Source organism: Equus quagga, chromosome 11, assembly GCF_021613505.1.
Source record: "Equus quagga isolate Etosha38 chromosome 11, UCLA_HA_Equagga_1.0, whole genome shotgun sequence".
NCBI classification, from domain to species: domain Eukaryota; kingdom Metazoa; phylum Chordata; class Mammalia; order Perissodactyla; family Equidae; genus Equus; species Equus quagga.
In genome coordinates, this window is record NC_060277.1 from 102837574 (window position 1) to 102858651 (window position 21078).

At 44.2% G+C, this 21078-nt stretch overlaps 1 protein-coding gene across 2 annotated transcripts in view; it reads right to left on the reverse strand.

Annotated features, from left to right (window-relative positions):
* The window catches only part of PRKCA (protein kinase C alpha), a 404998-nt gene that overhangs the window by 77227 nt on the left and 306693 nt on the right, over window positions 1–21078 (reverse strand). For both annotated transcript variants that reach the window (XM_046675327.1, XM_046675328.1), the window contains exons 6-8: window positions 11105–11261; window positions 9905–10039; window positions 9551–9647 (exon numbers count right to left, since the gene is read on the reverse strand). In XM_046675327.1, coding sequence (XP_046531283.1) covers window positions 9551–9647; window positions 9905–10039; window positions 11105–11261 — 389 coding nt within the window. The remainder of the gene's footprint in view (window positions 1–9550; window positions 9648–9904; window positions 10040–11104; window positions 11262–21078) is intronic.

Sequence of the window (21078 nt, forward strand, 5' to 3'; positions counted from 1 at the left end):
AGTCTGTCTGAGTCTGGAAGCTCTGCTAAAACCTGTCCACAGCGGGTGACCCTGCTGGTATTTGAAATCCCAGTGGCACAGCTCTCGGCATCACAGCAACACACAGCTGCCACATTATGACAATCACCAGACAGGCGATGTGGTTCCCTGACCAGGAAATAAACCTAGGCTGTGGCAGTGAGAGCACAGAATCTTAACCACCAGACCACCAGGGCTGGCTAAAGTCTGTTTATGGACACTGAAATGTGAATCCGACCTAATTTTCAAGTGTCACAAAAATTACCCTTCTTTAATTTTTTTCAAGCATTTAAAAATATTAAAACCATTCTTAGCTCGTGACCTACACAAAAGCAGGAGGTTGGGTGCAGCAGGTGGTTGGGTGCAATCCCCACACTATTTAAAGTGGATAGTGGGGGTGATAGAGGCTGTCCTCACCACCTCCACAACCACCGGAAGATATGAATTTGTTTACTCATCAGTCAGTAGGTCACATGCTCTCAACTGGCATTTCTGAAACTTTAATCGGCACAGAAATCACCTGGGGATCTTGTTAAAATGCAGATTCTGACTCAGTAAAAGTCTAGGACGCTGTCTGAGCTTCTGCATTTTTATGAGCTCCCAGATGCTGCTGATCCACTACTATTCTCAGAGTTGCAAGGATCTGGAGCACCGGGATGGTCACCACTTTGTTTTTCAGGACACCCAAGGGGTTCAGAATCCTTAGGATTAACCCCTCTAGAGACCCCCAATCCTAATTCTTTGTAGGACATGTTCCTTGGGAAAAAGAGGAAACAGCATTATGTATTGTGTCAGCCTTATGCTAGGCTTTTCTCTTTTAGGGGATTTTGATGTCTTCTTAGGTGCTTGAGACAGAACCATAAAGACCTGTGTCAATGCTCACTTGCCATGTCTACGTTAGTGCCAAAGGACACTGTCTCTATTTTCCCTCCTTGCAATTCCTGGCGACAGAGGGAAGCATCCTTGGTACCCACTAATCCCTGTGGGTACCTGAGCCTGGGGACATGTGGATAGTGCTTCTAACATTTAACATGAGCTTGCCCTGTTTCTTCAACCAGCAACATTTACCCACAAGGCTACCTCCATCACTACAAACACAGGCTTTTTAAGTAATTTCAAGAATCCATTAGAATGGAACAGACAACCGGAATGTACAAGTTTCTTTGGTTTCCCAACAAAATCATTTCCATAAGATAAATTAAACTGAAAGCATGTTGCCAACGCTATAATATAAATGCATTTACCCTCCCTTACAGACTAATCAAAAATTCTGTGCAGCTGCTTTTAGAAGCTTTGAGTTTGCTCAGTTGAGTGGCAGCGTTAACCTCTGTTGACAATGATCTAATGAATGTATGAAAATGATTTCCAGCGCTAAACCTTGTCTTATTTCCATCTAAGATTTTGCTTCTAAGACAGAGCTGAAGCACAAAGATTAAAGTATCTTTTAACTGAAGTGCATTTTACAGTTTTTTTTCCCCCTTAACATCACACAATTCAGAAAGTAATTAAGTAGCTATTTAGGGACCAAAAAAAGCAGAATCCACATTGGGGCACATAGATTTTCTGTTTTGTGTCCAAAAGGTCACTGGAAAGTAGACAGGTTTCCATGGTAACAGTAGCAGGCCTGATCACATCAACAAATAGCTACAATTTATCTGAGGGTCTCCAATGAACTATTTTCTTTTCCCCATCCAGAGAAGAAGATTCTGAATTAGATAAAGGCTTCAAAGACAATGAAGGCTTCTGGAAAATCCAATTCAACAACAGTAAACATAAAAATGCTTGCTCACTCATTCCACAAATAACCTAGTAACAGAGTCTCATCTATGTTGATTTAAATACCTTAACTATAATAGTAATTGGATCATATTAACTTGATAATCAGTAATAGGGATAATTTCAAATGTTTCCCCAGAATAAATCGAGAGAGGGATCTATAGAGGGATATCTATGCGATCTTAAGGCAATCTGCAGAGTCTTGAGGGAGATTAGAAGTAGTTTCTGGAACTATACCACCAACCCCACAAACAGCTCATTCTAATGGGCCACGACCATCAATTTTATTTTGGCTTCTTTCGATTTAGACCCTGCTATAGTTCTGAATGGTCATAAAAACAAAAACTGTGAAGACATAGACGTTATATAATATTTTGACAGAAGCCATTGCTAATCCAGCTTAAAATTCTGACCAATGGACATTTTGTGGAATCTATTTGAACAAGTCTTTCAAATAAAATATTTCAGCCATGAAAGGTTAGTGTCACCTGTTTTCAAAATATCTGTTAAAATTAATGTAGCTCATGGGTTCCCAGCCCTTAGGTGACACATTCACTACACTCCGAGAGGTAAAACAACTTTGTGTCTACAAGGCAGGGCCAGATGAGTCCTCTGAGCCTTCACTTCCACAGACCTCTGACCCTCTGCTCACAGCTTTCCCACTAACCAGAAAATCTCCATAGATTTCATTGTGACTTCTGGGGCTATTACTAGAAATGTGCATTATGAAATTACTAAGTAACTCAAACATTATCTAAGCTTTGCTACATCCTTGTCTCTAATACAGTTACAGTGTCCATGTAAAAAATATACTTATCTGAGCCCAGTAATAGGCCCAGAATCTTGAGGGAACCCACTTTCTGAAATCCCAGGTCTCTTGGAAATAAATGATTTATAAGCCCAGGGAAAACACATTAGAAAGTCACGGGTTTTGCAATTCAATCCCTATCCCAGAAGAAACCATTTTTCTTCAATGGGAGGAATGTTCTAGATTAGCCCTGTCCAATAGAAATACACTGTGAGCTACATATGTAAGTTTAAATTTCCTAGAACCTCGTTAAAAATATAAGAAACAAATGAAATTTTAAAATTATACTTAATACTAATATACAATATAAAAGTATATAACAAAGTAAAATAGATTAAATATACAATATATTTTACCCAATATATCCAAAATATTATTTCAATATACAATCAATACAAAAATTAATGAGATATTTTACACTCTTTTCTTTTTACTGAGTCTTTGGAATCTGGTGCACATTTTACACTTAAAGCACATCTCAAATTAGACTGGCCACATTTTAAGGGCTCAATAGACACATGTGGCTACCGAACTGGACAGTGCAGCCCTGCGGGATTTTCAAGGTAAGGGAAAATGCAGCTATTCACTCTTGGGAGGTTAGGATTATATGCTTATTTAGCCGACAGTGTAGTCAAACCATGAGAGATAGATAGGCTTGGGTCCTCTAGGCTGACCCATCCAACAGGCAGAAGAATTTCTGGCCTTCCTCAACCATCTGAAGAGAAAGGCTGGGCATGAAGTCAATTGCAAAGGATGATAATGGTCTATGATCGGGGAAAATGAGACTTATCACGAGGGGGTCAACTTGAGGTTCTGCAGAGCACAGATGGCTCATGGGGAGGTGTCAAGCCAAGGGTGGCATTAACAATCAGAGGGCAGGCAGAGCAGGGATGTCCCTCAGATGGGCCAAAGCTCCCAATCAGGTAAGCATTCAAGTTCAAACAACCTTGAAATGCCCCATGTGTGCCATACAGCATGGGAAACTGAGCCAAAGCAGACATGGGTGGGGAAACACCCATGTCTGCTGAAAACATCCTCGAGAGAGGAAAATCAGAGTTAAGCTCCAGGCTCCAGAAAGCTGTGAATGTTGGGACAATCAATCCACTGGTGTAATCTCAGGAATGATTCCCCAACAAAATTTCTAACACTCAAAATAGGGCTCTGAAATGCTCTTACCTCTTGGCAGCAGCTCTCTTGCACGTGCATATACGTAGTCTCAGAGTTTACGTTTTCATAAATGTACATCAAAACCAAACTTAAGTACTGTCTAGTTCATATACTCAGCTAGGATACAAGTGAAAAAAGAGTCATAGCTAACATGTATGAGCAGCGACTATACGTCTAAGCAACTTAGATAAATCAACTGAATTAGTCCTCACAGCCAATCTATGCAGCGGGTGCTATTATCCCCACTTCACAAACAAGCAAACTCAAGATCAGAGAGTTTAAATACCCAAAGTCACCAGATAGTAAGTGGTAGAGCTGGGATGTGAAACCATGGCTAACTATTCCAAATTGTATATTCTTTCTAGAACACCATGCTGAAACATCGAGTAACTTGCCCAAGTTCACACGGCTGGGATATAGAAGAGCCAGGACCTGAGCAAGCAACCCCACAGGTAGGAATGAGTTCACTCAAGTCCACTTGTAGCCAAAAGTCATCAACACACAAATTAGAGATGGTGATTGTGACACTGGAGTAAAATGAGGGAATTTAGGTTTTATTTTGTTAAATTCTGAAATATGAAATGTGAAGGGAGAAGTGGTCTCCACCGACTCCGGAGCCCGTCTGCAGGTGCTGTCGGCCGGAGGGAGCCAGGTCCAGGGCTACGGTCATCAGCCCTTCTGGCTCAATTTCTCTATGGGCAACAGGACAGGGGAAGGTCTTGCTTAGAATCAAATGCCCTAGGCACAAGGGGCCAAGTCTTAGGAGAAAGGCTGTGCATCAGCGGAGAAGGGGGTGGGAGAGGAGGGAATATGACCCTGGGAAGCAAGTGGCTGGCTCCAAAGGAAGGACTGGAAAGTGATCCTATAAATCACCTCAACTTTTCTCCTCCTCCCAAACCTCCTCCCATTTTCTTTCCTTGTTTCTTTTTTTCTAGTGAGGAAGATTGGCCCTGAGCTAACATCTGTGCCCACCTTCTTCTATTTTATATGTGGGATGCCTGCCTCAGCATGGCTTGATAAGCAGTGTATTGGTCTACACTCTGGATCAGAACCGGTGAACCCCGGGCCGTGGAAGCGGAGTGCGTGAACTTAACCACTACACTACCAGGCGAGCCCCATCCTCCTACCATTTTCTAGATTCTAGGACAACCCCAACTCTGGAGGTGGATTTGGCCCAAACGGCTCAGGGCAAGAACCAACTGACTGATAAACACAATGCAAAAATGCTCAAGCTCACAAATAACCATGGAAATGGACAAACGACAATTTGGAAACGTTTTAAATGAGGAAAAGATGTGGTCAGAAGATACCTTTTCTTCCAACTGGAAAGTTGAGTGTCATGCATAATGCCCTAGGCATAGCTCAGGAGGTGAAAGATCAAAACAGCAACAGGGCACCAGTAATCAATCAACTGTGACATTTCTGTTGTTAATCTAATGAATCATTAACAGCTGCTATCCCTGTGGTTATACTTGGGTTTGTCTCGGTGGCGATTATATCAAATGTCTTTCAGATGTGCTCCCTTCTGAGTCTCTAATGAGGACCCTAAACCAACCCACTCCACGGAGAGGTGTCAGTGCAGACCGGCTCCTCACCGCCAGGCTCTCGACTCCCCTGACGGCCACTGACACTGTTTTGTCCAGAGATTATCTGATCCTCAGCCAGCTACACAAAGTTCCCAATTCACACACATATTATGTTCCAGAAATCCATCTAAATGTAAATGAGGATATATTTTCTCATTAAAAAAAGTTACAAATGGTGATAAACTTCTCACCGATATGTCCCTATATCATAATATGGCTGGACTACAGGACAGAACATGCCCACTATTCGGAGCATGATTTCAACAGGAAAATTCATGTTTTTCTTTAGGGAAGCTCCAGAAGTGAAAAAAAAAAAAAATCTTTCTATAACCCAGTTTCTCCAGTGAAACATATTGATAATGATGACGATGATAACAGCAAATAACTATATAATAAGAATGCTTTTAGGATTTTTCTATCGACTACTTAATCTTTAAAACAATACTGTTAAGCAAACACTGCTACTGTTCCCACTTACAGTGAGGAACACACACAGGCAGGTCACGTGATTAATAAATGGCAGAACCAGGATTTGATTCTAGAGTCCATGGGCTAAACTAGGGACTGGTAAACAAAGGCCCATATGCCAATCTGATGTGCCGCCTGTTTTTGTCAGTAATGTTATATTAGAACACAACCACGTCCATTTGTCTGCATGTCGTCTGCTTTCTTGCTACAAGGGCAGAGGTGAGTCGTGACAGAGACCCCACAGCATGGGAAGCCTGAAGTATTTATTACGGGACCCTTGACAGAGAGTTTGCTGAGCAAAGGTTAAACCATCCTCTGCACCACCTCTAACAAAATGAACAAATATACAATTTATGCTTGTGAATCAGGGGCCACGTGCCTATCTGAAGACAAAAACAGGACAGGTTACAGGCCCACAGACACCCTGTCCATGAATTTGCAGTCAAGGTTCTGGCCTGTTGTGTCTTTTGGGCAAATGAACTGCTCTAGTGGGACAACGCATTTCAGAATGAGGTCATTTCCAACCATCCTAGGATTTTCCTTGGCTCCTAAGAGCTTCACTCACCGATGGTTCTGTTTCCCAAGATTCTAGAATCAACAATAAATTTGCAAGTTTTTCCATGCTATTGTCAGATGAACACTAATGCAGTGGCAAAGTTGTAAAGCTCGTTTGTTTTGGTTTTTCTTCCATCAGACTGAATGACTTTGATTTCTGGGGAAGGATTCGAAAACCGCATTTGGTTAATGTTTTCTAGGAAACAGAGCTGGACACAGAAAGAATAACCCCTACAGACTAGATGTTGTAAGATCCCACTGAGTAATGTCTGGTCCTAAAAGGACCATCATGTTGCATTTGATCCAATCATGACCCACCATTGAACTTTAAATTAAAAAAAAAAGTGCTCAGCTGACTCAAACTGTTACCAGAGGGTAGGCACGTATCCATGGAAGAGTGGGTGGGGAAAGGACTAATATGATGGAAAGCCAGTCAGAATGGCAATGACAGGGAGAGAAAGGGCATAAAGAAGGGTTTGCAGACACTGGGAAACAACCATGCCATGTCTGGGAACCGAGGAGGAGGAAATGGTTGGGGTTAAGGGAAGCTCCCAAAATTGCACCCTGATCCAACTGGCACCCCATTTGGGAAGGCTGGCTGGCACCCAGAACGGCTCAAATGGACACAACCTTTCTGCCCTTGCACATTTGCTTCCCAGCAGTTTGGCAAGTGGGGAAATACTGCAACTTTCACATTTACAGACCTCAACAAGACACCATTATATGACTGAACTCCTGCCTAAAAGCAGATCTGAACATTCCATTTCAAATGCAGCACGACAGTTGTCATCAAATTCTTAGCATCTTCTTGACACCATCATGTAGTGGTTTTCTGCTGACTGTTTCTCTTGCAGTGTGTTTTACAAATGCTCTAAAGGAACAAGCTAATATAATTCCAGTAACATCTAGGAAATGCAAGCTGAAAGATATTTAAAGAAAAAGCTGGAATGTAGCTCATACAGATGCTCTGAGCCCAGAACCCTCCCCTCTGATGCCACTCGCCCTTGGGCTAGTGCTCCACTGCAAAGTCCACGGCTCTCCCAGGAAGAACAGTAACCAGCATGACACACGCACGGCCTCTAACCATCCTCTAGAGAGAAATGTGGCACTTCTGGCCTCAAGCCCTCTGGCCTGGTGTTTTTTTTTTTTTGAGTTTGGAACTCTGACCTTTATAAAAGGCTGTACTCACTGCCCAGAAAAACAGGAAGGCTACTCACTAGGAAACCACAGAACCGAAGCATAAAAAGAGGGCCAATATTTCTCTACCAGCAAAGCTAAGTCTCAGACATCACCAAGAGTGACACCATATGATCCCCAAAAACGTTCCTCCCTCAGACGCGTTCCCTACCAGCAGGTCTTGACCCATTGATGGCTAATGACCTACACTACAGCGCAAAATTCAGTAAGGTTCTTTTTAGCTCCTCTGGTCTCTCCCCTGCCTGCGACATCTGAGGAATGCTGGCACGCAGTGTCCTGAAACTCTCTCTAGAAGGATTCATCACTGATAGGGGTGGTGTGACCCTGGGGACGGGGCTCTAGGGAGAAGCCTTCTTGTCCAGTGCTCCAGGCTTCTGCCCTCAGCGGTGGGGTGGAGGTGGGAGTAGATAATGAAGCAAGTGAAGAAAGAAACAAATAGAAAAAGAGCTGTGCCTGGCTTCTTGGGAAAGAACCTCATTATTCTTATATATTTTTTATATATATATATATATATATATAAAATTTATTCATTTATCCGATATTTTTCAAGAACAGCGATTGTAAGCTGATTCTCACTGGCTGAATCCTACCTGTGTCTTAAAGCAATAGACGTGTGTTTGACCTACAGAGTTGTAAGTTTTAATTAGCTGCCAATATTAAAAGTAATCAGAATGTCATATAAAAATGTGGATTTTGGCTTTTCTTGAAGAACTGGAAGATACGACAGCACAGGACCCCCAGTCATGCAGGGCAATAATCAACTGGTGCTGAGTAGCGGTGGCTGCCGACTTCAGACAGGGCCTGTGCAGACCAGCTCATCCCAGGCCCCACTGCTCCCTACGGTCTCTTCAATTCTGCAGCCTACTATTAGGTGCTATTTATTTATATTATTTGTGACTCATTTCACTTATTTGTGCTCCTGTGGGCACCAAGGCTCACAGCACTTGACCTTAAGTATTTGCCATCAACATCAACTTTAACCAAATATAAGCATAACGAAACATTTTTAGGTTTTACATCCTTTGGAATTCATTCTATCTGGATAGGACCTACATGGTTCTTGGGGACAAAATTTTATTTGTGAGAAGGAAACAACAGAAAGAGAAGAAAAATAAGCCCATCAGCATCCCATTAGTGTCAACATTTCCGTAACCATTCAGTGTCTACTGCACATACGTGTATGTACATGTGTAATCTAGGTTAGGGGAATCCCAGGGAATCCTAACTCGCCTAAGAAAGATTCAACAAGGAATTAACCAGCTACCCAGACTGAATCAGCTACGATATGAATCCTTCCAACAGCCAAAGTGCAGGTGATTAGAGAAATAGAAAAAAACTAAAAGTTGTGCCTTCGAACATAAGACAGGTGCTTAGAGAAAATAAGGTTCATTAAAAGCTGAGACATCTGGTAAGTAAAGAGAAGGAGGGATAGAGAGAAGAAGAAAGAGGGAAGTGAGGAGGAGAGAAGGAGAGCAGAAAAAGGAGGGAGAAAGATGACAAACCCAGGACAGCAGGCAAATACAGACACCCAATGGGAAGAAGAGAAAGAGCTGGGTTTTTCTAAAGATGTGGAGCAAAAATTAAGACGCTGGCATGAAAGCTTAATTACACCCAAGTTAAGGCCAAAACAACATCCTCTCCTTTGAAGGAATACAGCCCTTCTTTCTAATGGGAATACTGCACTCAGAACCTTGCCTGTCTCCCCACGACATTCAGACCAATTTCTTACGCAGAAATCAACCAGGCTCATTTCTGGGATATTTCCAATTTCCATTCTTTAAATGATCCTGGACATAGAATGTCAACAGCTTGGGAAGGAAGGTGATTACACAGCATTTACCTTTTTAAATAAAGAAAAGATTAACATTTAAATTACTTTTTGCCTTTCAGCAGCGTGACCACAAAAATCTGGCCCTTCCTGAAGTTAAGCTTTCTAAACGAAAGGCGATTCCAGTCGTTCTGTTGGTATCCTCACCTCGAATTTCTGCCTGAGCTCCATGTTTCCTTCTTCGTCCCCTTCTGGAATGGGTACGTTGTAGTACTCACCTTCTTCTTGGTTGAGCAACTTGTACCTTTCAAAGACAAGGGAGAGAAGGGGAGTTAAGAGCTGTGTCTGCACCACCACAGGTTCAGCAACTTCTCTCCTTCACCCTCTATCCAGCTGTTCCTGAAATGCATCCTATGGGGAGACTAGAGCCAGATAACTATATATTCAACGGTCATTTCAGACTTAAACTGGCTCGTTTTCTGAATCTCCAAATGCTCTAACGTTTTGAGACCATTAACTCTTCGTTGATACAGACACATTCAACCTCCGAGGCTTCCTTACCATCCACTGGCCGGCATCTTCATCAGCTCCGAAACTCCAAAGGAAAGGGAGCCCATGAAGTCATTCCTGGTTGTTCGGTCCCAGTCCCAGATTTCTACAGAGAGTCGTCGGTCTTTGTCCGAAGGTTTTAATTTGCTGGAAAAGAACACACACACGCTGGGTTATCTTGATCATGATTTCTAGGGATACACCGCATGCTAATGCTAATGATCTGAGTCAGAGATTAAAAAAAAAAAAATCAATTCTCTTCCCATGGCTCCCTACTGCCAACAGAGTTCCAGCCCCCTGGTAACCAGAGCTCTAGACTAGGGGTTAGCAAACTATGATCCACAGGCCAAATCTGGCCCACTGATTGTTTTTATAAATAAAGTTTTATTGCAACGCAGCTGTGGCCATTTGTTTACATATTGTCTATGGCTGCTTTGATTCTAGAACAGCAGAGCTGTGTAGCTGCAACACAGACTATATGACCACAAAATCTAAAATATTTACTATCCAGCCCTTTACAGAGCATAGCTCGCTGGCCTCTGTTCTAGACAATAGAGAGCTACCTTTCTGGTTGTCCACAGATAAATAGCTTCCTATGTTCTAGGCTACAAAGTGGACTACTTGCTTGTGCTCAGCTGCACTCAGGGCTTTCTCACCACTGACTTATTTATGCCACTCTCTCCTCCCCTTACCTCCTTCCTTCTTTCCCTTCTACCATCTCCACCTCTGAAATCCTGGCCTCCTTCAAGTTCCGTTTTAAATGTCACCTCCTCCAGGAAGTCTTCTCTGTTTAAAGGTGAGGAATCTTCCCATTTCAGTGGCAACAGCATCTTCCATGTTACTCACTTATTCCGTGTTTTAAAAATTATGATTTAAAGTTTTTCCTTACTCTCCCACAACCCTCAAAAGAACCTAAGTTCATCAAGAGGTGAGGCACATTTTATACTATCTGTAATCTAAGACAATTTTTTGTACAGAGTAGGTATAGATAATAATTTGGGGCCTGTATTACGTAATTCCTGGTAAAATAATACTATCTATCAAACAGGGCTGACAACAGCTACCTCCCTAGCAGAAGTCTGAGGAAAGTCTTAGGAATGAAGAAACGTTTAAAGACGTTTATAACAAGCCCAGCTCATTATCTCTAACGAGGTGGGCAGTTACACGGTGTGGAGGGAGGGAATTCAATCGAGAAGAGAGGACATAACTTACAAGGTAAAGGACTCATTCCACTGGGGGTTTAGTGTGGAGCGGATGGTTTTGGTTTTTTGTTTGCTTTCATTCTTGGGATCAGGAATAAGTTTCAGCTTCACATAAGGATCTGAAAGCCCATTTGGATCCATAGGAATTAGATTTTTTGCATCTCGTACTGTGAAGACAGAAGGAAGAAAGATCAAATGTTACAAAAAGAGAACTGACCCATATTGCCCAGTGTCCTGCATCAATACGGAGCTGAATGAAAGGGACGTCAGGATGGCGACTGACGGGAGAGGAGGTGAGGACCAAGAGCCTCTCACCCTCCACATGAGAAAAACTACCCACTGCCACCCCTGCCAGAGATAATGGGCACCATGTGGGCCCGTGCGGTCATGCCTTGAGTTTCAGCATTGGCCTGGACCAGCAGCGTCTGTGACACCTGGGTGCCTGTTAGAAATGCAGACACCTGAGCCCCACCTCAAGCCTGCTGAAGCCGAATCTGCATTTTAACAAGATCCCCAGGTGCCAATGGCAGCCCTTCTCCAGGAGAACTGGTGTACCCTTCAACCCCACCCCAAGCAACCAGCTGACCTAGTTCACGGCATTGCACGCGTACTTGAACTCCTAGAAAGAGTCATCTCTTTTCTTTGTAAAGGCTGGTGTTTTCCAACCTGGCTGTACATTGGAATCACTTGGGAGGGGCTTTAAAAATCCCAAAGCTCAGGGGCTGGCCCAGTGGTGTAGCAGATAAATTGGCATGCTCTGCTTCGGGGGCCCGGGATTTGCCAGTTCGGATCCCGGGCATGGATCCATGCACCACTCATCAACCATGCGGTGGCAGGCGTCCCACATATAAAACAGAGGAAGATGGGCATGGACGTTAGCTCAGGGCCAGTCTTCCTCAGCAAAAAGAGGAGGATTGGCAGCAGATGTTACCTCAGGGCTAATCTTCCTCAAAAAAAAAAAAAAAATCCCAATGCTCAGAACTAAATTAGAATCTCTGAGGGATGTGGCCCAAGTATTGTTTTTTGTTGTTGTTTTTTGTGAGGAAGATTGGCCCTGAGCTAACATCTTTTGCCAATCTTCCTCTTTTCGCTTGAGGAAGACTGTCCCTGAGCTAACATCTGTACCAATTGTCCTCTATTTTGTATGTAGGATGCTGCCACAGCATGGCTTGATGAGTGGTGTGTAGGTCCACACCTGGGATCCGAACCCACAAACCCCGGGCCACTGAAGCGGAGCACGCGAGCTTAACCGCCGGCCACCATGCCGGCCCCCCAAGTATTGGGTTTTAAAAGCTCCCCAGGTGATTCTATTGTGCAGCAGGAGCAAGAGCCATTGATGTCCACAGCTGTAACGCAGAATATGCTCCACAGGTGTGCTATAGCCTTGCTATGGAATGTGCAGGTCCACGGACCAGCAGCACCTGGGACATCACCTGGGAGCTCATTATCCATGCAGAATCACAGGCCCTATCCCAAAATTACAAACTCAGAATCCTCGCTTTACCAAGATCCCCAGGTGACTCCAATGCACATTCCAGATTGAGAAGTACCCATCTGGCAATCAAATAATTAGAGGAACGGCCATTTCACTCACAGAGGGAGGCATGCTCAGAGATGCAGCCGGCTTATTACAGTGGGAGTGGCTAAAGCCACTGCAAGCCAATGAAACAGGTCCCTATCCATCACTGTGATGAGAAGGGACTAAGGCCTGGGCCTGCCTCCCCCAAATGTCTTCCTCGCCATCTTCCAATGGCATCTTCCCCAATGTGGCTGAACTTTCCCACCATCAGGACCCTTAATTAGCCAGAAACCATGAGTACACATCTAACTGCTACTTGGCTCTCTAGCCTTGCGGCTCTCACAGTGTGGTCCCTGGACCAGCAGCACTGGTATCACCAACTGAGTCAGAAATCTGGGGGCAGGTCCAGTGATGTCTGCCAAGCTCCCAGGTGATCCTGATGCATAAGAGAGTTGGAGAACCACTGCTCTGGCCTATTAGTATAGATCCTCAGCATGATTTGATGGTCAAATTAAGAATTTTGGAAGAATTTTAGAAGTGGGTGCTGGCGTGGGCAGGGAGAGAGGGGAGGATAGAAGGATGCTAAAGATGTTGGGTCTTAGGACACAAATGAGGGGGGTGCAGCCCAAAGAGCGGAAGTCACAGACAAGCATTGCCCCATACCAGTCTGGGGACACACTGATGCTGATGCCTGCTGGCCACCAGCCTTACATCCTCCTCGCCTGGAAGCCTCAGCACAAGAAGGTGACAGATGGGAACATATTCAAATGGTCTGAGGGGGGAGTGGGTCAACTCAGGTCTGCCAGCCACAGAAGAGCTAAGCATATGTTCCTCATACTCCAGTTAGGCTTTCCAGGGACTTTTTTTTCTCATGAGACAATATCTAACCTCACCCAGCTGTGAGTAGACAGAACATAAACAAGCATGCATGGGCTCTGCAGCTCAGCAGACCAGCTTTCAAATCCTACCTCCTTCACCACGTAACCTCAAGCACCAGGAAACTTAAGTTCACGAACCTCTGTTTCTTCATCTAGAAAAAGGAACAGGGGCATATTTCCAGTGGTATAGGATTGTTGGGAAGAATTAAATAATGTTTATAATGCACAATGATATACAGTTGGTGGCTTGGAATAAGAGGGAAAAAAAAGATTCCATCATTGGAGTCCCTACTAGGCCCCAGACACAGTGTTTCAAGCTCATCTCCACCAACCACAACTTCAAAATCTTCAAGGAGGTAGGAGGTCTCCAGGGGACCTGACCACCTTGGAATTCCCCCAGGCTCAGGCAGAAGGTTTATTAATGCAATACAGAAGGTCGAGTTTCCTAAAACAGCAACACAATTATCACCAAAGATGAAAAATTTGAGCGTCAAAATGGAACTCTCCTACAGGAATGGAAATAAGCCAAAGGTCTCTCTCCAATTAAGCACTGGAATGAGAATCACATACTTTTTAAAAGACAGAGAAAGTTCCAGAATGTCTAACACTGAGGCTCCATCCCAGATAAACTAATGAGGAACCATCAAGGCTGCCAAGAGTTCTGCCAGCTGCAGAACGATTGTGGGTGCTGGCTTTTTCATCTTCGATTTACAGTTCTGACAGCCAGCACACAGAAAATCACTTAAGGCTGATCTCTTCTGAATGGTGATGAGTTAAAATCTTGATGGAATTTAAAGCTGTGGGTTTCCTCCTGAGATGCTATCGTTTAAGCTGGAAATAAAGTTATCAATTGCAGATGTCAGCGAAGCAGACGGCGGGTCCAAATTTCAATTTCTTATTGCAGAGGAGAACCACCCGCCTGACGTGTGACTCACTGCGTGCCGGGACGCCTGAATCAGGACTGGGAACAACCAACCAAGGGTCCCATCTGCTCAGAAGGTGGGCTCTGCAGCCAGGCAGCCTGTGTTTGAATTCTGGCTCTGCCACTTCATGGTTGTATCACCCTGGGCAAGATACTTAACCCCCGCTATGCCTCAGTTTCTTCATCTGGAAAGTCGCACCTCCCTGTGAGGGTTATATACGTTCATACACGTAAAGTGCTTGAATGGTGATAGGCGCACAGTAAGAGCCCAATAACAACTACTATCAGTGTTGTTAATACAAGTTACTGGCAGAGAACACAATCCCAAAGGCTTAGATGTTCAGAAACTGGACTGACAGCTTATGAACTGGCAAGCAGACGCTGGGAAGAACAACGTAATGTGGAAATTTTCTAATGTGGTTGCAACTGCATGGTGTTAGCAATGTCTTAAACTAAGCAGCAGTGCTGGAGGGTGTCACTGACAGGAGCAGGTATAGGGAAGCTGGGAGAGGGGAAGCTAGGAAAGAGAAAAGAGCAAAACAAGTGGTGGGGCAGTGAGAAGAAGGGCTCGAGGCAGGAGAGAGAAAGAAGGGAAAAATGCAGTGAAGATGTGGGCTCAGAGGGTGTGAGGGTGCTCCCTCGCAGAGGTGCCCATGGGCTGGGTACATTAGGGCAGCGGTTGTCCACCTTAGCAGCACACTGCAAACACCTGGGTGTTTTAGTCAAATACAGATACTTGGGCCCCAGACCCAGATTCCTTAATTGGTCCAGGCTGAGGCCCAGACATTAGCATCTTGTAAGCTTCAGTATTATGTGAAGCCATTCAATGCACCTAGCAGTCGTCCTCAAAGTGTGGTCCCTGGACCAGCATCACTGACATCATTTGAGGACTTAGATTCTTCTTCACATTTTGAAAAGAATTTACTCAGATTTTTTTTTTTTAAAGATTTTAATTTTTCCTTTTTCTCCCCAAAGCCCCCGGTACATAGTTGTGTATTCTTCGTTGTGGGTTCTTCTAGTTGTGGCATGTGGGACGCTGCCTCAGTGTGGTCTGATGAGCAGTGCCATGTCCGCGCCCAGGATTCGAACTAACGAAACACTGGGCCGCCTGCTGCGGAGTGCGCGAACTTAACCACTCGGCCACGGGGCCAGCCCCAAATTTACTCAGATTTTAACACTTAACATTTAAAAATTTATCACTCTGGTACATAGAAAACCAAGTTGGTCTGCCATAAATAGAAAGTAATCACGAAAAAATTAATGCCACGAAAATCTGAGTGTTCCTTATTTCCAGCTGCTACAGTTGCCTGAGGCCTGCTCTCAGTTACAAAGGGGAAATCAACAGGCGTTCGAATGTTAAGGATATTCTAGTGCTAGATAGAGTCTTTCTCTATGTTACAACGAAGATTGGAAGAAAATTGAAAAGGGAATAACTTTCTCACCATGTAATTTAATGCTTTTTAACGTCAGTACCTTCAGAAATCATCTAGTGTACGACCAAAAGTCATAGCCCATCAGCGGCCCCGCCCCACACGTGGGAAGCATGTTGGCAGGAATGACAATTCTGAGGCATTAAGGGCCTGGAATATTTTCAGTCTAAAAGTACCAGTAGGTCCAGGAACAGACCCAGCACAAGTCCCATGGGTCATTCCTTGTCTTTCATCTTCTACAAGAACCAAACTGTTTTGACTCACAGAATTAAGATGGGAAAAAAATCATGATACTTTGATAAAGTCTTGAGAATGAGCCTTTTTTGAGAGGTAAAGCTCTATCATGCCGGCTCAAGTTCTGAAAGGCAGACGGTCTCTAAACACAGCAGCACAGAAGCCACGCATTTCCCTTGCTCACTCAGCTGCAGCAGCGCCGACTGTGCTCCCCAGGGTCGGCCCAAAAGGGCCCAGGGCGCCACGGTGGGATGCACGGGGTAGTGACGCTTTTCCGTCGCCTCTCAGCAGCCTCTGTGAGACGGGCACATCTGCTGAAGAAATACATCTGTGCCATGGTATTGGCCATTTCAGAACGAAAGTCTGCTCTATAATTTGAGAACTTAAATAGAAATACAGAATACTAATTATATTACCAGCTTTTGGTTTCAGGTGCCTATTTTGAAATGATCAGCTGTCAAGCCCAGCACTGAGAAAAACCAGCCCAGGTTGAAAGGTTATATAATTTCCTGATAATGTAAGATGTCATTTCTGGACAAAATCTATTCAAATAAGATTATGAAGCTTGTGAAATCCCTCCCTGGTGCCCCAGAGATACCTGATCTGGGAGGCCAGGCGAGCTCAGAACACGGGAGTTTCGAATAAGTGTTTAGGCACATGGCTGTCTCACCATGAGCTCTGAGCAGCGGCCAGCCTTAGCTACGTCAAAGACGCCCCAGGGTAGATGGCATAGCCAACACTTAGGAATGAAGTCAGGGATTTTGCCAAGGGCCTGGTTGATGTGGGAAACATGGAGGTGTGGACGCTGGCAGGCAGGTGGGCAGGAAGAAACAGCTGCCATGCTTTCTTGGGGAGAGGCAAGCTATACCCACAGAAACTTGCAGTCAAGTGACTGTCTAATGTGCATCTGAGGACATACAGTGACAGGCTCGCTCTGCTTGGACAGGGGCTGTAGACGGGGGCTGACTTCTTCAGTACAACTTAGTGGCTAAGAGTGTGGGCACCTGGGTTCAAAACCTTGCTCTACTGCTTATGAGCTGTATGACTGGACAAATGATCTCCTCAGTTTGTCTATCCGTAAAACACGAACAATAATAGTGTATGTCTCATAGGGTTGTGTGAAAATTAGATGAGTTAACATATGTAAAGCATTTAGAAGAGAACCTGGAACAAAGTGTTACATAAACATTTGCCATTATTAGTAAAGATCAGTGTTAATAGTGTTTGCTATTTTTATCATCATCATCCTAGATAACCAGACCTCTCTGGCCTAGGAGGCAAGGCTGTTTCCATAGGGTAAAAAAATTTACTACATTGAAGGGATAGTTATATACTACTGGAATTTCTAGACCCCAGAGTTAGGCTGGAGTTCAATGGTCAGCTCCTAGTTGTTCCAAAATAGTTTGGGATTAAAAAAAAAATTCAATGCAATCCTTGATCCATTCAGAGAATGGTCCAGATGGGCTCTTGATCCAGAGAGTGTATATATAGCATAAATTACAAAGTGTAACAATAAAACAGACACTCGAGAGCTCACCACCTAACATAAAAGCTAGGCTAGGTGAGGGCCACACTGCTGAACCCACCTAGTGTATCCCACCCATCTCACTGTCTGCCTCCCTGTGAATTTTTTTTTTTAAAGATTTTATTTTTCCTTTTTCTTCCCAAAGCCCCCTGGTACATAGTTGTATATTCTAGTTGTAGGTCCTTCTACTTGTGGCATGTGGGATGCTGCCCCAGCATGGCCCGACGAGCGGTGCCACGTCCACACCCAGGACCTGAACCAGCAAAACCCCGGGCTGCGGAAGCAGAGTGCACGAACTCAACCACTCAGCCATGGGGTGGCCCTCCCTGTGGATTTTTAACCTCCCTCTAAGGTTGCCTCAGGGCACTCTGTCTGGGCACATGGAGATGCCAAAGGATTCAGCCATGAGACAAACTAAAAGCTTCGTTGAGGACACAGCTGAATCCCTTTTGCTTGCAGACTGAACTTGTCTGCACTGACCCATAGTAACCCTGCCCATCGCCGAACTCATATCCATATGAGGACATCGTTTGCTGATGCACAAAAGTCAAGTGCCTCCAAATTCAAGGACAGAATGGCCCTTCAAATGATCTGCTTTGCTTTAGAAAATAATTCTCTATTTTTAGTGCCTTTTCTCCCTAAGAGCACCTCTGTTTATGGCTTCTGTTTAAAAGCCACCAACAAGGACAATGGCTCAAAACAGGGACTTGCTGCAAAAGTCAGGATTGTTCAGCGTGTGCTGACCCAGTGACCTCCTCCCACCTCCATCCTTGCTCCACAGTAAAAGCAAGAGTAAACAAGATTCTACAATCCTACCCGACATCATACAGAAGCAAAAATGATGTTTTCTGACACGACAGAAAAAAACAACACAAACTCTTCTTTGTTTGAAGTTACTTAACAGCAAAAGAAATGCGAATGCAAAAATGTTGGGGTTGACAGGCAAGTGCAGAAAACGAGTGGGGGTTTAGTGTCTGTGGTCAAAAGGACATGGTGTCATTTAACATCAGGCAACAGAGTGATGGGGGCTTCCCAAATCCATGAGCAAACCTAGAGAATTAATTTTGATAATTATTAGACAGCCATAGCACCTTCTTTCAAAGAACTTTAGACCCATAAGTTAATTTCTTATAAAAATATGATTGCATTTGAATATAAGTTTAATGCCAGAGAAGCTTGATGGGTTACTTTATTTCTAAGAAGTTTGCCCATAAAGGCAGAAATGAGTGTATGTGATCTCTCCCTCTTCCACTGAGAATGGCTGATTTGGATCACGTGGCATCGAGGCTGTACCAGGTCCCTGACCCTCTGTTACCTAGGAAGCTAATGAACATGATGATGATGGTGGTGATAGTAGGGACGGTAAGGGAGAGCATTCCTGGAGAGATTGCTACGTGGCAGGCACTGTTTTAAGCTCTTTACGATAAGGAGAGAGATGCTCTTCCCAGGCCCCTTTGCAGATGGGGGTCGTGAGGCAGAGAGAGGTGTATGACCTGCATGTCACACAATGCTAACAGGGAGCCAAACTGGAGTTAGCTTGTGATTGCATAAAAACCCAGGTTTTGCTTGTTACGTGATAAAAATGACTTAACAAGACAAAGTCCCAGAGAAGAGGCAGTAAAATCGGCTCAGCTAGGAGGGGATGGGGGAAGTTTGTCCAGGAGAGTGGGGAGGAAGGGAGACCACACACCCCTCCACTGGAAGGAAGGGAGACTTCAGAACACGGGGTTAAGTGAACACACACGTTGGGCTGAGCTGTGGGTGTGCCTCGGAGGGACGTGGGTGGGAAGGAAGGTGAAGTGCATACAACAACATTTCTGCTTTGGTGCCTTGAACGTAGTTAGCTAAGGGGACTGATTTAAAGATGTGAGTGCAGTAGCTTTCGGGGTGTAATTCTAAAATCACTTAGCACATTGGGGCATTTTCGTCCCTGGTGGCCTCTACAGTTGGGCTTCTGGAACGTGTTGACATCTGCCTAAGAATCAATAGGTTAGTGCCTGAACCAAGAAAGATCACAATGTCATCGAGACATGGGGCCCAAGAGCATCCAGTGGCCATAATACCAGAGACATAGGGAAGGCTCCACAAGTTCATACTCAGAAATGGTGCTTAAGTACTCTCTCTCTCTGCCGAAGATACTATGCTAGGACAAACGGCACATGGCAAGCACAGAGAGAAGATTGCAGTGGGTGTAAAGTGAGCTGGGTAAATTTGCACTAATGTAGAGATTTTTAAGATCACAAAACAAATATTGAAACCAAGGAAAATGACATTGCACAAAATAGCACAAACGTATCTAAAACAGTGTTCATTTCCTCTAGAATAATGCTTGAAATATCAATTGTGCACCTACTGTGAGAGGTCTGTTGGTTGGATGAGGCTATATATATACACATATGTATATATTTTTCCCCCCCAGTCAAATAAGCATTCTCCAGCCCTCTGCAGGAGAAATAAAACGGAGTGGAGGAATATTTGTGTTCATAAAATGTTCGGGCCCTGCCAAATTAATGAGGTTGGATGAGGCAGCCTTCTCCAACGTTAAGTGGGGTGTGTTGAAGACCATCCCACCTCAGTTGAGATACTAGGATACACCTCCAACTTTTGCCTGCCTTCTGCCAGCAGGAGGGCATAAATTATAATCTAAATAATGGGTATGACGTAATAGTTTCCTGTAGCTGCTTTAACAAATTACCATAAACTTGGTGGCTTAAAATAACAGAAATTTATGCCCCCACAGTTTTAGAGGCCCGAAGTCCAGTACCAGTATCACTGGGCCAAAATCAAGGTGTTGGCAGGGCCGTGTTCCCTCTGGACGCTTTATGGAAGAACCCATTCCTTGCCTCTTCCAGCTTCTGGTGGCTGCTAACATTGCCTGGCTTGCGGCCACATCACTCCAATCTCTGCTCAGTCCACATCGTCTTCTCTTCTGTGTGTCAAATCTCTCTCTGCTTCTCTCTTATAAGGATACTTGTGATTGCATTTAAGGCCCACCCAGATAATTCAAAATCTCCCCATCTCAAGAGTCTTCATCACATCTACAAAGACCCTTTTTTCAAACAGGTCACATTTATAGATTTCAGGGATTAGGACATGATATCTTTGGGTGGTCATTATTCAGCCTACTACAGGTTCCATTAAGGAGTTTCTTTTTGGGGTGATGAAAATGATCTGGAACTAGATAATGGTGATGGTTGCACAATCTTGCGAATGTACCGAAACCCACTGAAGTTTACACTTTAAAAGTGTGGATTTTGTGGTATGTGAATTGTAACTTAAGAAAAAGACTGACAGATTTCCATGTGCCTTACTATATCTGCTTACTTAATCCTCACAACACTGCTGTGAAATAATGACTCAGATGCCCACTTTCAGGTGAGAGAACTGAGGCACAGAGATCTTAAGTCACTTGCTCATGGTCAGGCATTTAGTAAGTGATGGAGTCAAGGGTGCAACTGAGTTCTGACTCTGGGGCC